This window comes from Heptranchias perlo, chromosome 30, assembly GCF_035084215.1.
Source record: "Heptranchias perlo isolate sHepPer1 chromosome 30, sHepPer1.hap1, whole genome shotgun sequence".
In the NCBI taxonomy this organism is placed as follows: Eukaryota; Metazoa; Chordata; class Chondrichthyes; order Hexanchiformes; family Hexanchidae; genus Heptranchias; species Heptranchias perlo.
Genome location: NC_090354.1, coordinates 14,997,424 through 15,023,752, shown reverse-complemented (window position 1 = coordinate 15,023,752; position 26,329 = coordinate 14,997,424). Strand labels below are relative to the sequence as shown.

Here is a 26,329-nt window from a genome sequence, read left to right as displayed (position 1 = left end):
TGAGAAGTCAACAGGACAAAAACATAGGCTTTAAATCCTGTTCATATCATTTTTAATTTAAGAAAATAACAAAAATCATCTTAGCAATAATAAGTTCAATAAAAGTTGATGCAATCCCCAATGTAAGAGTAAAAGAGACACTTTGTGATGTCAGGGAATGTTCATTATGTGGCAATCTGTCCTGAGAAGCAATGGTGGGCAGCCGGTTCTTACAGGACTTTTTTTTCCTTGCGGACTTGCGTTCACATTGGGCTTTAATTACTGAAAAATAAGTTTTTACCAAGATTTTCAGGTCGGTCAATACTTTGATGAACTTAAAAGGATTATGTTTTAGTTGTTACAGCTGAAAGAAAAAAGGTGCAGCATCTTCAGCTGGGGAAAGATGTCATTGCTCCCCAGACCTTTTCTTCCTGAAGGGCCTTTTATCCCCTCGTGAAGCAGTTGATGAGAACCCTAATTACCTGTAGCTAAAGAGGTACTAGAGGCGTAGAGAATTTTTTGGTGGGAATCACAGCCTCTAAAATGTTTGAGAGCCAGTAAGCAGATCCTTCAATCTCTAGTTTTAAAAAGGAAAACCTGTAAATCCTGGATCTAAAATTAAAATGAAGTGCTGAACTGTAAGGGAGAGCACAAAAGGATATGGGGAAAGGACGGAGCAATGAGATTTGAGTCAACAATCCCAATTGAAGCACTTACACAGGTACGATGAGCTGAATGGCTTCAGCCTGTGCTGTAAATTCTATGCTTCCAAACACACTTCTGAAAAGAGAAAAGTTTGATTTATGTTTTGCATGTAGATGTTTGCCAGGATTATTCTCTCTCCACAGAAGTAGCAGCAGCATTTGTGTTGGTCCTAATCACACCTCTCAGAATCATCCCAACACACAGTCGGTCATGTTATGCAGCGTACATTTTGCTCACAGCTAGACCCCACAAACAGCAATGAGATGACTACCAATTAATCTATGTTTTGATGGTGTTTGCTGAGGAAGCAATTTTAGCTGGGACTCTGGAAACACTCCATCCTCCTCTTCAAATAATGCAATGGAAGTTTATAGCATCCACCTGAATCACCAGAACAGTCAGATGTGACTGGTGTAATGTCTCATTAAAAGCTGACACCCCTAATTGTACTGGATTAGAATGTCAGTCGAGATATGTATTCAAGTCCTGGAGTGGAGCTTAAACCTGCAGTCTTCTGCTGACATTTGACTCAGTTGGTAGAGATGCATCTTGTTGCCTCTTGAACCAATGTATGCTCTTCACTTCAGCTATCTTCCCTTGATATCCTTTTCCCTCAACTCTGTTTTTCTTTATGTAAAATTAAACTTTGTTTGAGTTCCTTTCTTCGTCCAAATTTCCTCATTTTGAACTTGTATCCTCTGATACTTGAACTCTCTGAATAATTTTCCTTAAACCAGTATGTTTAAAAGGACAAGGTCAGTCCGAGAGTGGACATAAGACTGTTTCTAGTAATTGTCTGCCTCTATTCCCAAAACTTCACCGTTTCCCATTAACAAATAAAAGAGATTGATTGGCAATGTAATTAGACAAGATACAAGAGGTTTGGACAATTAGTTCTATTTGAAGAACAGTATTTTGTTACTGTATGGCCACCTTCAGAAAAATTAGTCTGGTCAAAATTAAAGCTCTTCCGTGTCGCTTTTGATAAATTTCAGGCTATTTTCTTCAAGTTAGAAGTCCTATAGACTGGAAAGTACAGATAGAATCCAGCATTGCTCAATGTGACTGATGATTGTGATGAAGAATGGAACATTTTTCACTTGCACCATGTTATGTGGTTAAACAACCACTCCATGTATAAGTCACAATCTTGACATTTTTTCCATAATTTTCCATCAGCTGGCAACCAACACCTAGAATTCAGCAAATAAATTTCAGGAAAAATATTTCTAAAGACTGAGGTTGTTTTATATCATGTTCACCATGTCAAAGGGTTGAACTACCATGAATTGTATGTACAATTTATGTTACATGACATTCATTACAGAGCTTGAAATGTTTAAATCTAATTCTACAAGCAGTGAGCGAGGATGCAGACATACTAACACTGAATATAAGCCTCCACTGTTGCTGAGATACATGGGGAGGGGGAATCGAAGGATCATGTGGTGGTGTTAGACCAGGCCTTCATTTACACAGCACCAGAACTGGTATCATACTGGTATGAAATGCATGGAGGGCAGCAAATCTTGAAATTGTCTTTTTATTGATAGCTGGTTGGACCGCCAACATATTAAAATTGACCAGCCACTAAAAGAATTGTTGCTTTCGTCACTTGTGTAAATTCAGCATTGGTTGGATGTTTTATTTCTAAATCTTATAACCATTAACATCTCATGGTACTAAACTTTGCAAAGATCGCTTGGTGATGCCATATTGGAAAATATTGTCTGAAGTTTTGGGAATATTGTCTGAAGTTTTGGGAATATTGTCTGAAGTTTTGGGCATCTTCCTTTCAAAAGGACACAAATGGAGTGAGGATTTAGAGAAAAGCAGCATGTGTGGTGCTTAATAGTATCTTAACACATGAAGACTCATGTATTTTCATTAAATAGACTAGGATTGGGACATCCTGAGGTCATGAAAGGCGCTATGTAAATGCAAGTGTCTCCTTCTTTACTCAGGAGGTGGAATGATTTGGACAGTGTAATTTGGAGATTAACTTGTATATGAGACTCTCCACTACCTCTCTTGACCCCTCCATTGCCTCTGTGCTGTCAGACAGCTGTCAGTCTTGGCTGAGCCGTAACTTTGTCCAGCTAAACATTGGGCTTATTAACTTCAAATGGAAAAGATAATCTGGCACGGTATAAAATGGGCTACTGATTCTCTTTTGCCCGTTTTGTGCTTACGCCAAACACCAATTACATCCTTTTTTTCACAAACTTATCATTGACTTCATATAGTACCATGTATTGTTACACTTTTTAATATTTTAACTTTTGCAATGTTCAAGTTCTGGAGTACTTCCACCATGTATCCGTTTGTCTCCAGGATTTGCTTGTTTCAATAATGAGCCATATTACCCCGGTAAAGCTCAGGTGAGTCTTGATTTCTGGTTGATAGAGATATGACTGGCCCATTTGTGTTTGTGTGAAACATTTTGCCTTGAAACAGAGCATGCATCATTGAAACTGCTTTTTGTAAATGGGTTTAGGCCTTAGATTATGATGCATACTATTCTTTTGTCCAGATCAAGAAAGGACCATTCATTACTTCAACACTCAATTCAGAGTCCCTGTATGATTGATTGTTCTATCATGCACTGCTCCCTTACTCAGCACCACTACCCATTGCCCCCATAGTTTTAGGAATACTAAGTCTGTTTCCCCTATCTTACCTGAACAAAGAACAAGCAATGCTGTTGATGTATCTATCCCCCTTCTCACCAAATCCAGCTCGCGTTTCAAGCTATCAGTTGACCCTGAATCAATTACCACCTTCTCTGTGTGTTTATGTGCCCAGAGAATGGAAACACATTTCCAGCACTTATGTGTTTTTATTATGTATGAAGACCAGTTCTGAAACGGCAGTCAATTTGGAAACAATTGCACTGATGTAGCCTGCGTACAATCCCAATCATTCTCACGGCGGTTGGTTATGTATTTAAGTCCCCAGCAATCCAATAGGGGAAAATGGGTATATGCGATCATGTCCCTTACCTCATCAAATTCAAATGCAAGATTTATTGGAAACTTGTTTCTAATCTTTGTTGCATTTAAACACTTCATACTTGACAGCATGAAATCAATGTTGGGCTGTGGAGACACTATCTGTAGCACAGACACGAGGCCTCCTTTTCGTCAGCTGGAATAACAGCAACTAGGACCTTACAACAGTGTAGGGACACAGGGAATATGTGACGACTTCGGAGTGAAGTTAACAAATGCTGTAGGTGGAAATGCACTGATATAATACCATGAATCATAAAGTAAAATGCAGTCACAGAAGGATGTATGTTATAGATTCACTCAGATTACATATCATTAGAAATGGCTCCCTAATTATTCTCCGTAAAAATCCACCCTGTTGTTAATACAAAAGCAAAGAAGTGAAAGTTGAAGTGATGGCGTCTCTAAACAAAAACCATCCTCGATATTGTTTGTACCTTTGGTTACTGGGGAAAAAAACATTTATTAGATTTTAATGTTGGGAGGGTTCTCTAATAAGGGCAAAGAGCTAAATCTGTGACTTTCTACACTTTTTATAGATTAAAAATAATATGTAAGGAAATATGTAATATTTAATTTGAAGTTGGGGAGGAGAGAAAGACGTAGTTTAAGGCAGCCTGGAATTTTGCCAGCTCTTCCAGGCCTTTTGCGACCATGACCTGTTCTTTTCTTTTTCTTTCACCGTTTTGCTCTATCGTATATTCTCTGCCTTTTCTTTCCTCCCGCACTCTCTCCACTATTTCTCTCATGCATGCGCTCTCTCTCTCTCTCGCTTTCACTCTCTTTAATTCACTCTCCCCCTCCCATCAGTCACTTGTGTATCAACAACAATGGCTTCTGACAACCACTCCATTCCAGTGGAAGAGAGAGGCAGCAGTTTTAATTTATGTTCATTGAACGACCCGTCTTCAGTTAAGTCTCGAATGAAGTGAAGTAGAAGTTGCCTCTGGCAGACAGCACAACAGCTCCGGCCATAAAGGTTAGTACTGCCCAATTACAGGTTACTTCACATAAAACCATTTGTAATGGTTTTAAAAAAGGTCAGATGTTTCACCCTTTCATGTTCCATGTTTACATTCATCCTACTCTATTATTTAACTATAGAGCCAAGGAGGAAGAAATTGGAAAAACCATTAATCAGCAACCCATCTGATCTCTTGTTATGCAATCAATACATCGGACAAGCTTGACTGCTGGTGTGCCTTTGATCCAAGTGCTGTGGCCTGTTTCTCTGAAGCTGTGACAAAAATAAAGCATTTTTGTCCATGATGAATTATTTATTAGATTATTGCTTGCTGGTCAAGCACGTGCGGGGCTAAAGTTGGTTACTGCCAGCTGTTTCTGATAGCTGCAGAAAATATATACATTACACCCTGATCTGCCGAAGGCCTTGATACACGTGGATTAGTTGGTACCATTGTCCTTGGCAGGGGATCCATCTCACAGATCGTTCAAAGTGTTTGAATCTGAGCAAGCAGTTGAGCCTTTTCATTCAAATACAAACATCCAGTAGGGTTGTTCCAGGACGTTTCTTTGGCGGTGGTATTTGTCTGGGCAAACACTTCTGAATTCTGTGAATGTCCGACCACCTAAATGTAATTAGCAGCAAAATAGTTCAAATGTTTTTATCCTCAAAGCAATTTGGAGCAACATCTTAGGCAATATTGCACAAATTCTGTAGTTAGTCTAAGGCCATTGGGATAAGAGGTGAGGCAGCGGGCTTTGGGTACCTACATAAAAATTAAGCAACTACATTTTGAGAGTCAGTTTAATGTGGAGGATAAACACAAGAGAAGTGTTTTTGTTGATTCCTAATTCTTGATTAGCAAAGTTTGTGAATGTTGTAAATATACTGCTTGTGAGTACTACATATTGACCTGCTTAATGTTCAATACATTTGTCTAGTATTTTATAGTAAAAGAGAGTGTATATGTTGCCACCTACCAAAAACAGTGCAGTGACAAGGGTTCTCCGTTCAACTCCCTGGATATCATTGCATTTACCTAGATTCTAGTGAATCTCCTGTGTCCTTGTTCTTGATTAGTTGGAGGAGATGGTATGTCTTTTAGCATTGTTTGTTGTAACAGGCTGAGAGAAGTTGCAGTGCCACCTCTGGAGCAAATAAGAATAACAGGTCCTCTTGTGATCTAGTTTTTTGGAGATTGCAATGCTATAATATGGAGGAAGCAGGAATAGCAGACCTTCCCATTAACACTACAGCGTTACCAATTCAAAGATTTTATTTATCTAATTATAGATATTTGTTATATAGATTGGGCAAGTAAAAGCACACTCTGCTTTGTAAAGGACAAGAGGCCTGTTTGCTGGAACGGCCAATGCTAAACCCAAGGAAATATCTAGTATAAAAACCCAAAACTGTAACCAAGGCCCTGCGACAATTTCTGGGTAAAACCAGATTAGGATACAAATCAAAATAGCAACAAAGAATATAATAGTTTTACTGTACTCTTTTTAGGATTAATAGGTACATTGTAAATGTAAAACTGTTGTGCAGGGGTTTTTAAATAATTATGTATAGTAGCAGTGCCATATTTGAATCATGATACAGCTTTCAGCACTAACATACAACAAAGCTCCTATTTCTGTTTGTTTCGAGGGAGTACTGACATGGAGCTGGTAGATAAAGAGATCTTTATTTTTTCTGCTTGTTTTATTTAGTTTTTGCCTCCGCCTCTTCTCCTGGTGGCTATGAATCAAGCTGGGGCAACTTTGCAAGTGCCCGTGCAAGATTTATATTTTTCCCAATATTCTCTCGTGCAAGTGTTAACTCAGCCTACACTATGATCCAAAGGCACTGGCACTCCTCCAGTATCTCACTCAGGTGGTCATTCTTCACATGTGACCCTAGACAGTGAGTATGAGCACATTATTGAATTTTGCAAGAGCCTAACGGGTGAGCCACATCTTCCACTCATTCAGGGCTATATTGTATTGAAATTGTGAGATGTGAAGTTCTGAAATGTTTGTTTCATAAGAGTGCAGTTTGAGCAGTGGGAATTCCAATCACATTTTGTAAGTAATTGGGCTGAATTTCCCACTCGTTAACTTTGAAAGGGCAAGAATCTACAGATCGTCCTAACTCTTTTCAAGCAGCTAACAAGCCATTTAACAGAGATAAATGTTGGAAACTTCCTTAACCCAGTTTGAATTGTGCAACTTTTGTACCAAATAGCTCAACAAAAAATTGATAAACTCCCTATTTACTCAGGAGTCACTGCATTTTCAAGACTGCCATCTTATATAGTCAATTGTGTGTGTTCAAAGTTCCCTGTCATGAACGATGCAGTCCTTCTAATCCCCACAAACTCACTCACTGCACAAAGTATTAACTTTGATAGCAATTGCAGCATAAAACATAGAAAGTTATCTTCTTGCAAAAGACAATCAGATGTGGAATCCAATGAAAGTAAAGTTTTAGAAGTTGCACAAACTGCATTGTCATAGAGTGGGTGCACATTGCCATTCTGCTAGTTCTTTCAAGTGAGACCATTTGTTGTATATGCACCTTTCAGTGATGTGCAAAGGTTTTCTTAGGTTCACAACCTTTATTGAACCCTTTTTCAAAAAATGCCATTGAATTAAGGTTCTCTATTGTGAAAATGGGAAACATTTTGAATTTCATTTAGTGTCATGTCCTAAGAGTCAGCAAGAAACACAACATTCATGAAAAATTGCAGTTTCATACCTAGATACATACCACCAAAAGTTTGCATTTGATGCCATTAGAAATGGTTATCCAGCTGTTATTGATACGAGAATTCCACTGAACACCGTTTACTGCACCAGGAAGACCATGGAAAAAACATAGGTACATCTTTTAAATAACTTGTCAATTAGTGTTCTTGGAACCATGATAATCTTACCTCTTCACTACTGTTTACTTTGTTTTTCTGTTTTCCTTTTTTTATAGATTTGATTTTCTTTCCTTTTTACTGGGCTGAAAGAATAAGGACAGCCTGAATAACAATAAAATAAACTGTCATGGTTACAGAGATAAGTTCAATGATTTGTTTACTGTGGTTTCACTGTGAGCCTAGATTTGTTTTATGCTAAAAAATTAGGAACTGTGTACACTTAGTACTATAACCTACAGGCTTTTAAAACGCAAACGTAGTGTCACTTAGCCATTACTCCCTGATAAATACATTTTGTCTTTTCAACGTTGGTATTGTCCTGCACTATGAGTCTTGGCCCTTCACCCTAACTCAGATGAACTGTGCATCATTCTCTGTGGTAGATATCAGATTTTTGTAGTTTTGTGTCACCCACACATGTTGATGGTGCAAGGCAACAATGAACATGTTGTCTATCCTCTGCTCAGCTGCCACAGTTGGGTTGGAGTGGTGGGGAGGGCTTAGATTCTGTATGTGAAACAGGCTGGTGGTAATGTGTGATAATTTCTAGCTCATTTTAACTACACGAGAAAGCATCCAAACAAAGACAGAAGGTGAAAACATCTGTGCAAATCAACAAAACTCCCAAAGACATTAATAAACATGGTGTTGGGTGGTTGCACATAAATGCACATCAGCATGGGTCATTGGATGAGGAGCAGGAACCCTGACTGATTCCCACCAACCCCCCTCCCCCCCACAATCTAAGAGCATTGAGGCGACATGTAACATCCCAACAAGTGCTGCAACTGATTTAACACGGACTGTGAATGTTCCTTAGTTGTATGTCTCAGTCACTCGCTAGATAACTTTCTGAAGTATCAAAGTGCTGCATTGAATTTTTCTTTTTTTGAAAAAATGTTGCTGATTCTGAGGCACCTTGTCTGTTAAGACAAGATCGGAGAAATCAAGTTTTAAAATATTTTTTTTTAAAGTTCTACCATCCCATCAGGTCTGTGTGTTAATGTTCTCATTCTTGTGAAATTCAACACAAAAATCAACATGCACAGTTCCTTTCATTACATCCCACAAATACTCCCAATGAAAACTACTCGCTGTCATGTTATCTAAATTGTAAACAATTTTACAACACCAAGTTATAGTCCAGCAATTTTATTTTAAATTCACAAGCTTTCGGAGGCTTCCTCCTTCCTCAGGCTTCCTCCTTCCTCAGGAAGGAGGAAGCCTCCGAAAGCTTGTGAATTTAAAATAAAATTGCTGGACTATAACTTGGTGTTGTAAAATTGTTTACAATTGTCAACCCCAGTCCATCACCGGCATCTCCACATCATGTTATCTAAAAACATGAAGCACTGCCTATCTAACAGCTCAAAAACTACTGCATGCAAACCAAGCCCTTTCTTATCCTGGCAGAAAAAAGTATCAATTTGCATCTAATGTCACTGTTGAATATCTATTTTGTTTTGGTCCGTTTAATTTCAGTAGCTTTGCCAACACTCAATTTCATGAGTGATTTTATTGACTTTGCACTTTCGTTTTACTGCATCCGACTTGCTGTGATTGAAGGTGCAAGACAGAAAAATGTACTCTTCCACCCTCTCCCTCCCTCGCTTTTTCCCTTCTCTTCCTCTGTCTCCAGTACTCTACCATTCTTGCTTTCTTTGATCCTCTTTTTTATACCTCCCTCTTTTTCTTTTTTTCTCTTCCCCCCCACCACCATGTGTTCTCGTTTGTTCTCTCTCTCTTGCTTTCATTCTCGCTCATTATCCCTCCCTCCTCTCCTGAGATTTATACATATTATAACAGTAGTGCAAAGTGAACAAGTCATTCATAAGATCATGATTATTGGCAGGGTGGAATCTGGGATCTTTCTTTACTACTTTCTCTGATTAACATTAACTTGGCTAGTTTTACTACCAGCCAACTGCATTGCTTTTTATAGCAGCATATTGGCCATTTGTGTTCATTTCAGTAGATTGTGAATGAGTAATGCATTTTAAATCTTCTTCTTGCTTCATCTGTTCTGAAGGGTAAAATACATCTTGTTATCTCTTAGCATCTCGTTTTAACTGAAGAGTTTGGAGGACATTTAACATGACATTTGGAGACTCATAATACAATCAAAGAGAGTCAACATGGTTTTATAAAGGGGAAATCATGTCTGACAAATTTATTAGAGTTCTTTGAGGAAGTAACGGGCAGGGTGGATAAAGGGGAACCAATGGATGCAGTATATTTGGATTTCCAAAAGGCATTCGATAAGGTGTCAAATAAAAGATTACTGCACAAGATAAGAGCTCATGGTGTTGGGGGTAATATACTGGCATGGATAGAGGATTGGCTAACTAACAGAAAACAAAGAGTCGGGATAAAAGGGTCATTTTCAAAATGGCAATCTGTAACTAGTGGGGTGCCGCAGGGCTCGGTGCTGGGGCCTCAATTATTTACAATATATATCAATGACTTGGATGAAGGAACAGAGTGTCTTGTGGCCAAATTTGTTGACGATACAAAGATAGGTGGAAAAGCAAATTGCGATGAGGACACAAAAGTGTCTGCAAAGGGATATTGACAGATTAAGCGAATGGGCAAAAATTTGGCAGATGGAATATAATGAGGAAAAATGTGAAGTCATCCACTTTGGGAGGAAAAATAAAAAAGCGAAATACTATTTGAATGGAGAAATACTACAAAATGCTGTGGTACAGAGGGATCTGGGTGTCTTCGTACATGAAACACAAAAAGTCAACATACAGGTGCAGCAGGTAATCCGGAAGGCAAACAGAATATTGGCATTTCTAGGGGGATGGAGTATAAAAGCAGGGAAGTCATGCTACTACTGTACAGGGTGCTGGTGAGACCACACCTGGAGTACTGCATACTGTTCTGATGCCGTTATTTAAGGAAGGACATACTTGCATTGGAGGCAGTTCAGAGAAGGTTCACTAGGTTGATTCCGGGTATGGAAGGGTTGTCTTATGAGGAAAGATTGAACAGATTGGGTCTATACTCATTGGAGTTTAGAAGAATGAGAGGAGATCTTACTGAAACATACAAGATTCTGAGGGGACTCGATAGGGTAGATACTGAGAGGATGTTACCCCTCATGGGGGAATCTAAAACTAGGGGACATAGTCTCAGAATAAGGGGTTGCCCATTTAAGACGGAAATGAGGAGGAATTTCTTCTCCCATAGGGTCGTGAATCTTTGAAATTCTTTACCCCAAGAAGCTGTGGAGGCTGAGTTATTGAATACATTCATGGCTGAGTTAAACAAATTTTTGATCAGCAAGGGAGTCAAAGGTTATGGGGAAAGGGCGGGTAAGTGGAGTTGAGGTAAAAAAATCAGATCATCCATGATCTCATTAAATGGCGGAGCAGGCTCGAGGGGCTGAATAGCCTACTCCTGCTCCTATCTCTCATGGTCTTATGGTCTATAGTTTGCTGATTCTATAAGACTAATCTTTCAGTCCAATGCCTTCTGAGCCTGAGACCCAGTGATGCATGATACTGTTACAATACTGATAAGAGCTACTGTTCTCTTCTTTGGAACTGGAGAGGACACTGGATCTTTGATTTCCTAGTTTCGCGTCACATTGATAGCAACTGATTGTTTTGTAAAAAGGAAAGTTGGTTTGAATTCAGGCAAAATTTCAACAAAAATCTGCTCAGTGTCTTGGATTTAATCCTTTACAATCTATATATCCATTAATAGACATTTCACTTTTTTTTGATAAAGGCAAAATTGACAGAAAAAACATACTGACCCATCCATGGTGTCTTGTGAGATGCACATATGTTTGACCACAATAAAGCTAATCCACTGTGAGTGGGATGAAAACAAGTTGGAGGTGGGAGTTTAGTGTGAACGTCATTGCGGTACTTATCATCAGCAATATAAGTATGGTCACACTTTCTGCCATCCTTTCCTGAGGGTAGGCACTTGTGTTGGCATAAACTTCTGTGGATGCCAGGAGCGCGCTCTTACCTCATTCGCTTGGTTATTCTTTAGGTACGAGTCTAGATGGTGAACGTTGGCAGGCTATTCAACTGAAGGGGGTGCATTTCAGTTGAGTCTGAGCTTAGTCATCCAACATTGTTTTTTTCACTCTCCCATTCTCTCGCTCTCTCACTCTCTTTCACTCCAGTAGGAATGACTGTCTAACAAGCAGAAATAGGACCTTGAGCAGATGATATTCTTCCCTCCATGGCCTACGGGTATTGAGGTCAATTGTCTGTGATTGCCTAACCCAGTAGAGACTGGGGATTAAACCTGTGGTCATCTTGGTTTGTAAAGTGAGTACAGTACTGGGTTTGGCATTTACCCACAAAGCAATTGGGGGCAAAATATGAACCTACTTTTAAAAATATATATTTTTCAAAAGTTTGACTTGTGCAACATTCAAAGGTTATTTTTCTTGCATTAACATATGCACAAGTGGAAGTGATTGCAGCTGTTAGTCTTCACAATAACCAGATACAGAAAGACACATCCACCTGCAAGCTTTATGGCATAGTTTCAAACTTATACAGTTTCAAAACTTGTCATTTATAAATAAGGCTGTCAACATGGAGGAGGAGGGAGTGGCGGCAATTGCATGAAATGCATGAGCAACAGCATGTTACAGGTTGGAAATAAATGGAGCCTTTCTGCTTATAAGAGTGAAATAAATCAAAATAGGTCACCTTTTTAAACCAAAATGAGTGAGTGCAACTTCTAATGAGTGAAATGCGACACATCCATAGTCATGTTTCAGGATTTTTGATTTTCTTCATGGAAAGGATTTGGGAATGAGTTATGATTTGAAACAGTGAACTCACACAGGTTTATAAAGCTTACCAACTATTCCAACTGAAATTAAGGGGATTTGGTATATTAATGAGCCAACCATCCTTATAGTTGCCTATGACAACTGGAGACATTAAGTAATTTGTTATCTTGTCTCTGATGGTTTAATACCACCTCTCGTGGTAGGGATAATCCTTTTCACATGCGGCCAGCATGACCTATCTGCTAAGAATATACTCTCGGACGAGGAGGTAGTCAGTTTTGTTGAAAGGCCTACTGGTGAATCCCTGAAAGGGGAAGGAGTTGAAGAGATAGCCCTCCCTCTTGCTGGAAACAGAAAGAGAGAAAAGAGGAAAATTGACACAAGGCTGCTCAGTCAGGTTTTAAGCAGGGAGACTGAGAGTTCCAGCCCTGGACCTGGAACTAAGATGTAGCAGGCCAGTTTTTGCAATTAGAAGTTGAGTAGAAAGGATGGTAATATTAAGAACAAGTCAGTCAGCCCACAAAAGGGACAGAGTGCAAGGTTTATTATTTTTCTCATTTTTCAAGGAAAGAAGTGAAAATTGAATGAAGTAAGGGAGGTTTAATTACAATTGCTTCTCTGTACATTGATTTGCTGTCTGTAAAATAAATTGGCTCAATGATTCATATTTGGCCTTGTCTCACTAAACTGTTTTTTCAGACTGCCTTTGGAAAATTGGAAAAGTAAATGCCAGGACACATGCAGAGATGCAATATCCTGTTAAGATGACAGAGAGATTCTAGTGTTATACCCTTGGGTTATGCTATCGGATCGTTAGATATTGAGAAGTATGGCACACTCCTCAATGTAAAATTCTTGGATCATTTATTGAAGTTAGCAGCACCGCTGTCCCAAGAGAATATCTAAGGCAGACCCAAAACTTTTAACATCTGCATATACCTTTACCCACTAGTGGACAAGGAATGGAGTGGGTTTGTTGCTCAGGAGTGTCGTACAAGAAACTCAGAACTTTTGCATCAATTACTGGTCAGCAATTAAGTGGGAAAGGGATTCTACAGTCACCTTTAATGTTAGAATCAGATTTTAAGATAATGAAGCACATAGAAAGCCTTTGCTTCTGGAAGAAGAAAAGTTGGAAGGAAGTACTTTTTGTTCAAAATAATGGACTTTTTTCCCCAGAAACATCAATTTTCCTCTCAGTTTGGAGACCCTTGAGTCAGTTCTCCAAAGCTGCTCTAGTGCCAACAGGTCATGTTCCTGTGTGGCTCCACAAAGAACAGTGTAAGCAGGGGTGGGTGGGGTGGGTTGGTGAACCTGTTTTTGGATTGCTGTTGTGGAGCTACCCAAATAAATGATTGTGTCAAAAAAACATCATTCCATCTTTCCTAATGGCTCAGCAAGTTTATCAAGTGAACGAGCAGCTGAGGCATATCGATCTGAAAGATGCCTGGTTCAATCCTTAGTCTCTGCTGAATTAGTTGATCTTGGCCGGAGCAGTAGGTGCGTTACAGTCGGCTTCTGTAACTCTGGGTTAAGGATGACAAAAATCAGCCAGACTTTATGGTCCTGATAACAAATCAGCTGTGCGTTGCCGGGCACCGACAAATTTCTACCCTGTGATTTTTAAGAGCTTTGATTAGAGTCGATTTTTGCTGGTATTTTATAGAGCATAAAATTCTCAAGTTATTGTATTTCTCCACCTGAAGCATCTCCTGGGTTATTTTTAGTATATTTTTTTTCTTTCTTTTAACTTCTGGCAAGATTTTCTTGAGAAATTTCAGCAGTTTGACACCTCTGTAAAGTAAACCTCTCCTGGTGTGTTTGGTAAAGTTTCTAATCACACTGGAAATTGCTTTTCTGATGTCCTGGAGCCAAACAACACTTTAAACGTCAGGACACCGTTCCCTCGCCCAATGATCTTGAGGCACAGCAATTGCTATTGATTTTGACAAGCACTGTGCTGAATTATGCTCTCTCGTATTTGGATGTCCAACCTTGTGTTATAACTTTGAAGCCTACATTCATTTTTTTTAAAGTTTATTAGCTGTCAACCTTGGCTCAGTGGGAGCACTCTCACCTGAGTGAAAATGTCATGGGTTCAAGCTCCACTTCAGGATTTGAGCACGTAACCCAGGCTAGCACTTTATTGCAATACTGAGGGAGGTGCCATCTTCTGGATGAGATGTTAAACCAAGGCTCAGTCTTGCTTGCTAGGCTGAATGGCCTTTCTCATTCTATAGTTCATTTTCAGACTTGAACTAGAGCTCTTCTAAGCAAAATTGTCTGCGATTTTTTAAAAAATTGGCCATTTTATCGATTTGGCTTCCTGCAGTACTTGCTGATGAAGTCTGATATTTTCCACCATCATTAATTGATGACCTCAGTGACCTGGAAGTGAAAACTCTGATATTTAACATTTTGCTTCAGAAGACAGTTTTATTTCAGAAGGCAATTAATTATTAGGCATTCGTATGTAGCTTTCAGGATTAAATGTTACTGACCGCCTCAGACGGTTACTTTGAGCTTGGAAAGATGTAAATTATACACCTAACAGTGGGACTGTGACAAGAAGCTTGAAAAGTGAGTATTATATCAGTTAATTTGCAGTGTGCATCCGTGGTGAAATAAAGCAGCACAATATGAAATGTCAGTTGAGTATTTTTAATCTGAAAGAGAAGATAGCACAAAATTCCTTGAACTCACATATGTCGGGTAATTGTGGAGGTGTTTCTGTTTAAAGGCACCTGCATTGTTCACACGGTGTGCCAGAACCAAATAGCTGTTATATTAGCAGCAAGGAGTAGGAGAAAACCTGAATGATTGTAGCTTTTATGTCTACCCTTGGTCCATTGCTTTGTGCAGAATTTACTGATTTGTAGTGTACTAGTGCAGGGAATAAGGCACATTCAGCATTACTGAATAAATACTGTGTCTTATGAAGTCAGGAGTATGATGGAATACTCACCGCTCAGATGTATGGGTGTAGCCACAGGCACACTCCAGATGTTCAACACTATCCAGGATAATGTAGTTTGTTGATTGGTGCGCCTGCCACTGGACTCAACCACCAATACACTGGCCTTTACCATGTTCTATCTACAGGATGTACTGCAGCAACTCACCAAGCTTCTTTTAACAGCTCCTCCAAGCCCCACAACCTCTGTCACTGAGAAGACAAAAGCAAGAAGATCATTGGAATATGATCAGCTGGAAGTTTGCCTCCAAGTCACACATCATCCTGATGTGAAAATATACTGCTGTTCTGTCATTGTCATTGGGTAAAAATTCTGCAATTCCCTATTTAAATTCCTTGTGGGAGCACCATTAGCACAGGTACTGCAGCAGTTCAGGAAGAAGGTCCACCAGTACCTCCTGAGGGCAAATTGGGATGCACAATGAATTTGTCGGCCACATCCAGGCGCAGACACGATGGGCCGAATGGCCCCCTTCTGTGCTGTATCTTTTCTATGGTTCTATTCCGAGAATGAAAGAGAATTAACTGTTGATGAATTTAGTGTTGATGTGGTGAAATTGAAGAGGGGATTGGTGAAGAAGTAACTTTGTGAGGTGGATTAATAATACTGACACCATTTTTCTCTGTGATACCCTTGGCTAAAGAATGCTGCAGTGGTCTTTTAGGGACTTTCCTTCCAATCTTTCCTTTTTTTTATTTGTTCATGGGATGTGGGCATTGCTGGCAATTGCCCTTGAGAAGGTGGTGATGAGCCGCCTTCTTGAACCACTGCAGTCTGTGTGGTGAAGGTTCTCTCACAGTTCTGTTAGGTAGGGAGTTCCAGGATTTTGACCCAGCAACGATGAAGGAACGGCAATATATTTCCAAGTAGGGATGGTGTGTGACTTGGAGGGGAATATGCAGGTGGTGTTGTTCCCATGTACCTGCTGCCCTTGTCCTTCTTGGTGGTAGAGGTTGTGTGTTTGGGAGGTGCTTTCGAAGAAGTTTGGTGAGTTGCTGCAATGCATCCTGTAGATGGTACACACTGCAGCCACAGTGCGCCGATGGTGAAGGGCATGCATATTTAGGCTGGTGGATGGGGTGCCAGTCAAGTGGGCTGCTTTGTCCTGGATGGTGTCGAGCTTCTTGAGTGTTGTTGGAGCTGCACTCACCCTGGCAAGTGGAGAGTATTCCATCACACTCCTGACTTGTGCCTTGTAGATGGTGGAAAGGAGTCAGGAAATGAGTCACTCGCCGCAGAATACCCAGTCTCTGACCTACTCTTGTAGCCACAATATTTATGTGGCTGGTCCAGTTAAGTTTCTGGTCAGTGGTGACCCCCAGGATGTTGATGGGTGATTCAGCAATGGTAATGCTGTTGAATGTCAAGGGGAGGTGGTTAGACTCTCTCTTGTTGGAGGTGATCATTGCCTGGTACTTGTCTGGCGCAAATGTTACTTTCACCGTGGGGAAATGCCTGATCTCAGCTGTTCGATGCTGGAACTCAACAGAATTGGAGCTCAAATTTGTGCCCTTCACTGTTTGGGACTGCACGTTGGAATACCAGTGCTCCATGCCAGGCAATTGAATATTTTCATAAACATCTGGTTTAAAAATAATTCACTGTATTAATTTTAATGTGTACAATTACTCAAGCAGCATATGTGCACTTGAAAGCTCTCATCATCATATTACAAAACTGAATAAATACTAAATAGCTTTTAATCATTCCTTGCCCAAAAATTATTGTGCTCTTTTCTTTTAGTCAGTCAATAATGAACTGAAATGAATTGGAAAATGCACATCCAGTGGTATCTGCTTTTAATGATCATGCAGACATTGGCCAAGAAAGCACAGTTGGTAATATTTAATGTTTTTGTATCTCACTCCTTTGTCTATTGTTTGGGTGGAAGTATTAACCCATTTAAAGTGGGTTAATGGCTGCACTGAAACAGCCAAGGAATTTCATATGAATGTATTCAGCCTCCATCAGTTAATATCACCAAAAATCAATTCTAGGCTACCATGTTCAAATGAAACTGCAAAATCCATTTATATTAGCTCTGGATTCTTTATTAGTTCTACTGATCAGTTTTGTGCTGGAATCCCCTATTGTTGCTGAACTGATGAGCAGTGTCCATCAGCACTTTAAATAGCAACACTTCTGATTAATCAGCTGCTCAGCCTCTCCCACTGATGGTCTGCTCAGAATGTTAGCGTTTAAATGCTAAACCCCTTTTGTTTAGCAGCTCAGCTGTTTAAAATGCATTGAGCACAGTTCCGCTCTTGGTACTGGGCTGAAAATGATTAGAACAAAAAGACTAATATTAAGAGTGAGAACATTCTGAGTGGTGCAATGGTGAGTCGAGGGGGGCAGCTAATTACTCAGTCGTTTAAAGCATTGATCAACTTTGCTCAGCAGTACTTCAAAAATTGCCTATACTGATCAATGATATAATAATTACTGACCAAATTGATCGCTGTAACCAGATTCTACTCTTAATGTGTGAACGTAGATGGTTGGTGTCAGCAGGCTATTCAACTGTAAGGGAACTCACAACCGAGGTTCACCCTACCCTCACCCAATTTCCACACATTTACACTTATCAGCAGGAGTTACTGGATAGCAATCAGAAGCAGGAACCAGGCTCATTCCTTCTTCCAAGCCCTGGGGTGTTGAACCAATTGTAACATCCCTATTACTACCTGATCTGTGATTGCCTAAATCAGCATAATCAAGGGATTAAATGTATCACTTTCTTGGTCTGTATGGCCAAGTTCCAAACTGGCCATTGAATTTATCAACTGAGCTATCTGGAGGATTTTAGGGGTTGATTTTAACTGTTCGAGCTCATTTTACACCCCACTCGATTTTCCCTTCCATCGAAGTCAATGGAAATGAAAATCAGGGAGGTTATAAAATGTATGGCTGACCCGCAGCTGCCCATTTCCCACCCGTCGGGAACAGTTAAAATTGAACCCTTAGTTTCTTCAATTATAATTTAGAAAATTATGATGAAATTTAGGCAACAGTAAAGCTCCAGGAGATTCTGGTGTCACCAATAGATGACTCTCTATTTTGAAGAAATAGTAAGCATCCTATTGTAATCTGTGGTTGTTGATTGCATTTTTAATGAGAAACTTTTGAGTGAGTTGAGCACACGGAGGGATATTGACTAATTCAAGAAAAGAAAATTGTATTTCCTTTTGTAAAGAGGATGATTTAAATTTCACAACAAAGTTATTTGTTGGTGCTTCTGCTGGAATTGTCTTAATGCTGCTATTTATTTTTTAATCAGAAGCGACATCCATTTGTGTGCAGAATTGGCATTTATTCCATTCACTGGGTATATAGAGTGAATACTGCATGACATAAATATCCTACTTTTTCCCATTATTGCAATCTTGAATACCAGTGCATAGTGCCAAATGTATGCATCTTTGGTTACCTTCATCCAAACCTGGTAGCTCAAGGTGTTGAGTAGTTGTACCACAACCAGGGTTACTTGCCCCTTGCTCTTTCTTAATTGAGTTGGGGATTTTTATGGTGTTATAAGTCACCACTGTAAGTTTTATGCTGCAGTGAAATGTTCCATCTTAGCAAGAGGGAGGCTGTAAGTTGCACGATTTGAATTGCACCTTTCACTCGGTGGCCATGAAGCAATCTATCTACCTGAATTAAAAACCTTATGTCTGCACATACGTCCTGTGAACTTTCCCAATTATAAATTCTTTTGTCCACAGTTATAATGGAGATTTCTTACGTAAACTTGTCACTGTGTATTACACCCTCCCACCAATGGTGATGCTGTAGTGTCTCAATCTGGCATCTCCCAGCTCTTCAGCCGTATTACAGAGAAACACCTATGCTCCAACCAACCAACTCGACTTCCCAAATTGACCCAAATGTTGCTATTTAATGATAAATACTAAGATAAAATCAAAGTTTATGTTATATAAAAATACGACAATGTATGATTTTAAAATGATAACTGAATTACGTTTGTGTACTCTGGTTCAATTGTACCCTGCCTTCTGACCTTAATTTATCTGAAGGCTACATGTTCTTTATTCCCTGTGTGCAACACCACAGGAGATGCCAACTAGTTTTTTATAAATATCCGCAGCCCAGACCATCTCTTGCTTTCAGCTGAAGGATGTTATTAGGATGAAGCAGCGCCTGTGGGAGAAATGGAGAAAAAAAACTCTACATTTTACAAAGCATTCACTCATCACTTGAAACTACTCGCCAAGTGCAGTGATCTTGCTGTTGTTGAACAAAGAAAACACATGTCTAATTTTTACAAATGAATTCATTCCACTGCACATATATATCATGCTGTAAGATCACAAGATAGGCATAGATCAGGAAGGCCATTCAGTTATTCAAGCTCATCCATCCAAAAAGAACATACATACTAATATCTAACTACTTCTGAAATGATCCCAGGGGTTTTGGCTCCATCCTCCTTCCTGGAAGTCCATTTTGTATACTGCCCACTCTTAGTACGAAGAAGAATTTCCTGACATCAATCCTAAATTTGGCTTCCGTTTGTTTGAACCTGTGCCTCCTTAGCTTACTGTCATGGTATGTACCAGGCGCATCTAATTTAGATTGGCTAGGCCTCTCCAAAGAGGGGGGATGTATGTGGCTGCATAAAGTGTTCATACTATATAAAGCTTAAATATTGATTTTTAGTAATTCACATCTTTCTGATAAAGAACTTGGCTAACCTGTTCCATGTCTCTGTTTTTAATAAATCGATTTATATCACATAGGCCCATGAGAAGCTGGAAGACACTAAGCTGGAGGCTGTGCGTGATAATAACTTGGAGTTAGTGAAGGAGATCATTGAAGATATCACCCCAATTGCCAAGGAGAATGCTTCTGTAGCTGAACTCACTCATATTCTCCAAGAACCACATTTTCAGGTAAAGGGCAGCCTCACTATTGTCAGATGTTCTTTATTTGTACTTTAGCTACAATGCATTTTAATTCTAGGTCAAATTACAATCTTAATTGACGTCACACTCGAGTTTCCCAGGCTGTAATTTTGCCAAGTGTCACTGGGTCACCTATAGACTAAAGGAAAAAGCCCATTGATGAAGTGAGGGAAGCATGTTTTAAATATGGACCCTATCCAAAAGCCACAGTCAATAATTTGAAATGTGACTGGCACCATAGTGAAACTTCTGAATGGTCAGTAATGGTAGAAGACCATAACCAATTCATCAAAGGATTCAAAGCAAATTTGACTCTAGTCAAACCATGTTTTAATCTTTTGTAACTCTGGTCTGAACATGTTTTGACCAGGAATTTATAAAATATAAAAGTTGTCAAATAATATGCTGTCACCCAGTTGGCCCAATACTTACCACTTCATTGCTATTTATTGATTTTGTGCTATTGTTCTAATTCGATTGTTTCATGGGGAGAGAGAATTTCTCTCTTTCTTCCTCCCCCTTTCTCTGAATCACGCAAATTCACAATGTCACGATTATTGTTGATGCTGATTATTCTGAACTTAACCCCCTCTGCTGCAAATATTCAGGCTGTGGACTAGCAGCCATTGTAGCCTCTCTATTCTCTCCACCCTCCCCCCAAAACAATTTCCTAGTCACCTGATGTCTTCAACTACAATCTTATACAAACTGCAATAAAATGTGAGATAAAGCATAAAACAATCTCTAGTCACTTGTTTTAAAAAAAAGAGACTTTGCAGACATAACAGAAATATAATTTGTGGAAAAGGGACAAATTTGGAGGTAACCCTCTAAATCAAAACCACAGACCCTCAACTCAGATGTGCACCTGAAGTGCCGTGACCTACAAAGCTACGGGCCAAGTGCTGGAAAGTGGGATTAGGCTGGGTGGCTCATTTTCGGCCGGCGAGGACACAATGAGCCGAATGGCCACCTTCTGTGCTGTAAATTTTCGATGATTCTATGATTCAGACAGCAGCCTCAAGGAGACATTTAACCTAGATTTTCCAATCATCCTATTTTAACAAAAATGGATAATCCTGGCAATGAAATGATGCCAGTTGGAAAATCTAGGCTATTTTGTCTGACCTCTATGTCCATTCGGTCCTCTACTGGTCTTGAGGATAAACGACAGTAAGCTCCATTTGCCATATTTTTGAAGCTACTTACCGTGCTCAAATTTATTCTAATATTAAATGGTATGACTTTATTATCAATTTAACAAATAGTGCACTTAGATAACTATAAAATTTCTCTCAACTTAAGCTCTGTCAGTGCTAATCTTGAAAACATTTACTGAAACAACACCTTTATTTGATTATTTTAATGATATGAATGTAATGGTTCCCTCACACAATTATCTCCGCCTATCAAATATGCCGTACTCTCACTTGATTAAGTACATCATTTGATAGAATTGCTACAGCTAAACCACAAATGGATGAATCACACCTCATCAATGCAGGTTCCGTAATAAATAAAGGGCTTAATAGTTGGACTGATTTTAAATGAAGTAGTCATCCCATAATAGGGCAAGTGATTTGTTACTGTTCAGGTCTGCTCAGAAACTACCATTTCACTGGGACATTTTACAAAAATTGTGATGCACAGGCAGCAAATCACACCACACGCAGTAAGTGTAGAAAATTACTGGGTATCTCATCACAATGAATCACTTGCTGTAGCCATTAATTTTAGCTCCTTATCAATGTTCAGTAAACTATGGGTTGACACTTTATATCTCTCCATCATCATTGTGCTGAGCTTAGAGCCTTGGGCCCAGACTTTCGTGCAACGGTGATGTAAATTTAGCCGTCCAGCGCACCAATCTCGCTGCCAATAACTTCCTCCAGATTTTCCTGTTGTTCCTGGGAAACATCCAGGAGGGAATCGGAAACGCTGACCAGGGAGTCGTGTGTTTCAGATTTTTTTATGACAGAATTATTCCAATTTTTAAACCCTCATCTGAGTGAAAGTGCTATGTGATTTAACACCTGCAAAAAGTCAACTTTCAGCTAAGGATCAGGCTCCCCAGGAGCTAAGCAAACAAACTCAGGCCACCTGTTTTAAGGAACCTGGGGCATGATTTTGACCTTGACCTGGGAATTCAGCAGGCGGTGTATATTCGCATGGGAACCCCGGAAGTGATTGTGTTGGATTTTGCGATTGCAACTCAGTTGAAGGTAATTATTTTTGCTTCTGGGTTTCCCGCGCAACAGCGAACCAGACTGACAGGCTGGCTGCCTGTCAGGAGGGAAAGCAGCCGGGAATTGGAGAGGGGAGATGGGGGGGAAGATCATGGAAGACATCGGTCGGGGGGGTGGGGAGATGGGTCTTGTCCGTGTGGTGGGGGGGATGCGGCCGATCGCAGGGGTGCAACCGAATAATGTTTCTCTTTATTCAGTGTATTGCGAATGATCAAGTGTTCTATGCATATTCAAACATTTCTCCAATATTCCTCTTCATAATATTCAGCATCACTGAACATATCATACAAAATGTGCATATTTGGAAATCTGCAAAGAACACTTTTTAAGGTTAACTAAGAATTCTTGCTACAATATTCCCAGCTTTAGATATTTGGAAATGAATACCTACGATAAAACAATAAATTACCAATTTGAGCAAATGAGCATTTCAATTATAAACAATTTTACAACACCAAGTTATAGTCCAACAAATTTATTTTCAATTCCACAAGCTTTCGGAGGCTTCCTCCTTCGTCAGGTGAACGGTGTGGAAGGAGGAAGCCTCCGAAAGCTTGTGGAATTTAAAATAAATTTGTTGGACTATAACTTGGTGTTGTAAAATTGTTTACAATTGTCAACCCCAGTCCATCACCGGCATCTCCACATCATTTCAATTATAACAGCGGTTGTTTCTGTTATGATACTTTTTTTTTTAATTTAGAAGTCTGTTGAAAAGGTGACTTTACATTCCAAATCTATTTCTGTCAGGATTTCAGCAACTAGTTGACATTATTTTAGCACTGTAAACAGTCTGTGTACAGAAACAACTGCTGATTAGTTTCCTTTATATTAAAGTCATGTACAAATGATACAGAGAAATAAAAAAAAGATGCACCTATGGAATACAGAGTTAACAATTAACACAATAAAAGGTACTCCATGCTACATCAAGCCTCCTGTTTTCAAAAGATCTTTTATTTAACAAGGTACACAAACAGGTCCAATGTCTTAAGGATAAGACAAGGCTCAAAACATGCAACCACCAATGAGGCCTGCAAATTGAATTTTTAGTCTCACAGTTTATGGTTACCATAATGACAATACCTGTATATATTTTGCATAATTTGCATATCTTTTATGTACTTCTGTTCTGATTATCTTCAGCATGGTTCCACCAAAGTTTCAGTTTCTAATGTTTTGTGTAAGGTAGAAGGGGGTTTTCCACTGCTTTACATTTCCTCTATACTGTGTCATTCAATTTATGATTCTTCCCATGGATTCAGCATGCCAAAATTCGAATACTAAAGTTTCTGTCACCACTGAGACAATGCGACGATGAGAGGCAGCAGCAGAATTGCAAGGCAAGGTCCTAGGCCCAGTACACCTCCACACTCTCTTGCATTTTCTTCAGCATGGAATGGCTGACAGGTGTCCAGACGTCTTCTAATTTTCTGAGATCTGTGATTATCACATATCAGGGATTCATTACACATTATTTCTATAGGGTCCATTGTAATTGGCCCAATAGTGTATTTGCAGCTGGTATCTCCACCTTCCATGACGTGGTTACTGCTTGGAATCTGCTGAATCACACATGTCTTGTGGCAGCTTTCAGAGTTGATTGTTCCTATAGTTTCCTTTACAATTCATTCAGACACAGACTGGTTATTCAGTATTACATGGCTGGAAAAATTGTTTAGGTCTCTGTGCTCACCGATACGGCCCTTCTCGTCTCCTTTTCCCTGGCAAGATTGCGAAGCCATGGGAACCCCGTGCAGGTAAAGTCAAATTGGTTTCATACTTAGAATCAACAAAAAATCAAGTACCTCAACTATTTCAATCCAGCCGCCAGCAGTAAGTGGGGATGGGACTTCTGGGTTTCGGATGTGTGTGTGCATCCAAACACACCTGGGTTAAACCCGAAAGTGGCACGTTGAAGCCGGGTTGTGCTTGTGCTTCAAAAAGCTGCTGTTTCAACCTCGCACCTGCCCCCAACCCACCTGTTCTTTGGGGTTAAAATTGCCCCTGATCTCTGAACAGTAGCTCACGTCGCTGCCAAGTCACCAAGGGCCACACCAAAGCCATTAATTCTGCCTAAGTGGCAGCAGCGTGAACACTGGCATTAATCCAAGAAAGTTGCGATCCCCTTTAATTTTACTGGACAGCGGGGCTATGATAATGAACTTTTTACCGTTTTTGGCGAGGATAACAACGGAGCAGCGCAAAAATCTTAGGAAAATATGGAGTGGCCTAATTAATGGCGTAAGTTACTTACTCCGTAATTTCCTTTTTTTTGCACCGTTCACGGGTCTCGACCCAGAGATGCGCCATTACAATGCAAGTCCTTGGGAAAATCAGGGGAAATGCTGAATCTCAATAGGTACATGATCAACCTTGAGCTGACTTCTGTCAGTGCTAATTGATTCCCTTGAAAATTTTTGTCAACCTCAATATTTGCCACCATTTTTAACATTCACTTAACAGTGATGTAATCTTATTTACTCCTTCCAAGTTAGCAGCTTCGCTAAAGGGGCATTAGAAACATAGAGGATAGAAACATAGAAAATTTACTGCACAGAAGGAGGCCATTCGGCCCATCATGTTAAAAAAAGAGCAACCCAGCCTAATTCCACTTTGCAGCACTTGGTCCATAGCCTTATAGGTTATGGCACTTCAAATGCACATCCAAGTACTTTTTAAATGTGTTGAGGGTTTCTGCCTCTACCACCCTTTCAGGTAGTGAGTTCCAGACCCCCACCACCCTCTGGTGAAAACACTTTTCCTGAGCTCCCCTCTAATCCTTCTACCAATTACTTTAAATTTATGACCCCTGGTTATTGACCTCTCTGCAAGGGAAATAGATCCTTCCTGTCCACTCTATCTAGGCCCCTCAGAATTTTATACACCTCAATTAAATCACCCTCAGCCTCTCCTGTTCCAAAGAAAACAACCCCAGCCTGAGCAATCTTTCCTCATAGCTAAAATTCTCCAGTCCTGGCAACATCCTCGTAAATCTCCTCTGCACCCTATCTAGTGCAAGCACATTTTTCCTGTAATGTGGTGACCAGAACTATACGCAGTGCTCAAGCTGTGGCCTAGCTAGTGTTTTATACAGTTCTAGCATAACCTCCGTGCTCTTATATTCTATGCCTCGGCTAATAAAGCAAAGTATACCATATGCCTTCTTTACCACCTTATCTACCTGTCTTGCTACATTCAGGGATCTGTGGACATGCACTCCCAGGTCTCTCTCTCCCTCTACACCTCTCAGAATCCTCTCATTTATTGTGTATTCTCTTGCATTGTTTGACCTCCCCAAATGCTTCTCTGGATTGAATTCCATTTGCCACTTTTCTGCCCATCTGACCAGTCCATTGATATCTTCTTGCAGTCTGCAGCTTTCCTCCTCACTATCAACCACACAGCCGATTTTTGTATCATCTGCAAACTTCATAATCATGCCCCCTACATTTAAGTCTGAATCATTAATATATACCACAAAAAGCAAGGGACCTAGTATTGAGCCCTGCGGAACCCCACTGGAAACAGCCTTTCAGTCACAAAAACACCCATCGACCATTACCCTTTGCTTCCTGCCACTGAGCTAATTTTGCCACTTGCCCTAGGATCCCATGGGCTTTTACTTTTTTGACCAGCCTGCCATGTGGGACCTTGTCAAAAGCCTTGCTAAAATCCATGTAGACTACATCAAATGCGCTATCCTCATCGACCCTCCTTGTTATCTCCTCAAAAAATTCAATCAAGGTGGTCAGACACGACTTTCCCTTAACAAATCCATGTTGACTGTCCTTGATTAATCCGTACCTTTCTAAATGACGGTTTATACTGTCTCTCAGAATTGA

At 39.9% G+C, this 26,329-nt stretch overlaps 1 protein-coding gene across 1 annotated transcript in view; it reads left to right on the top strand.

Annotated features, from left to right (window-relative positions):
* mpp2b (MAGUK p55 scaffold protein 2b) overlaps positions 1-26,329 on the top strand; it is a 274,695-nt gene that overhangs the window by 189,311 nt on the left and 59,055 nt on the right. Inside the window, exon 4 of the mRNA XM_067968959.1 lies at positions 20,074-20,226. Within this exon, the coding sequence (XP_067825060.1) occupies positions 20,074-20,226 (153 nt within the window). The remainder of the gene's footprint in view (positions 1-20,073; positions 20,227-26,329) is intronic.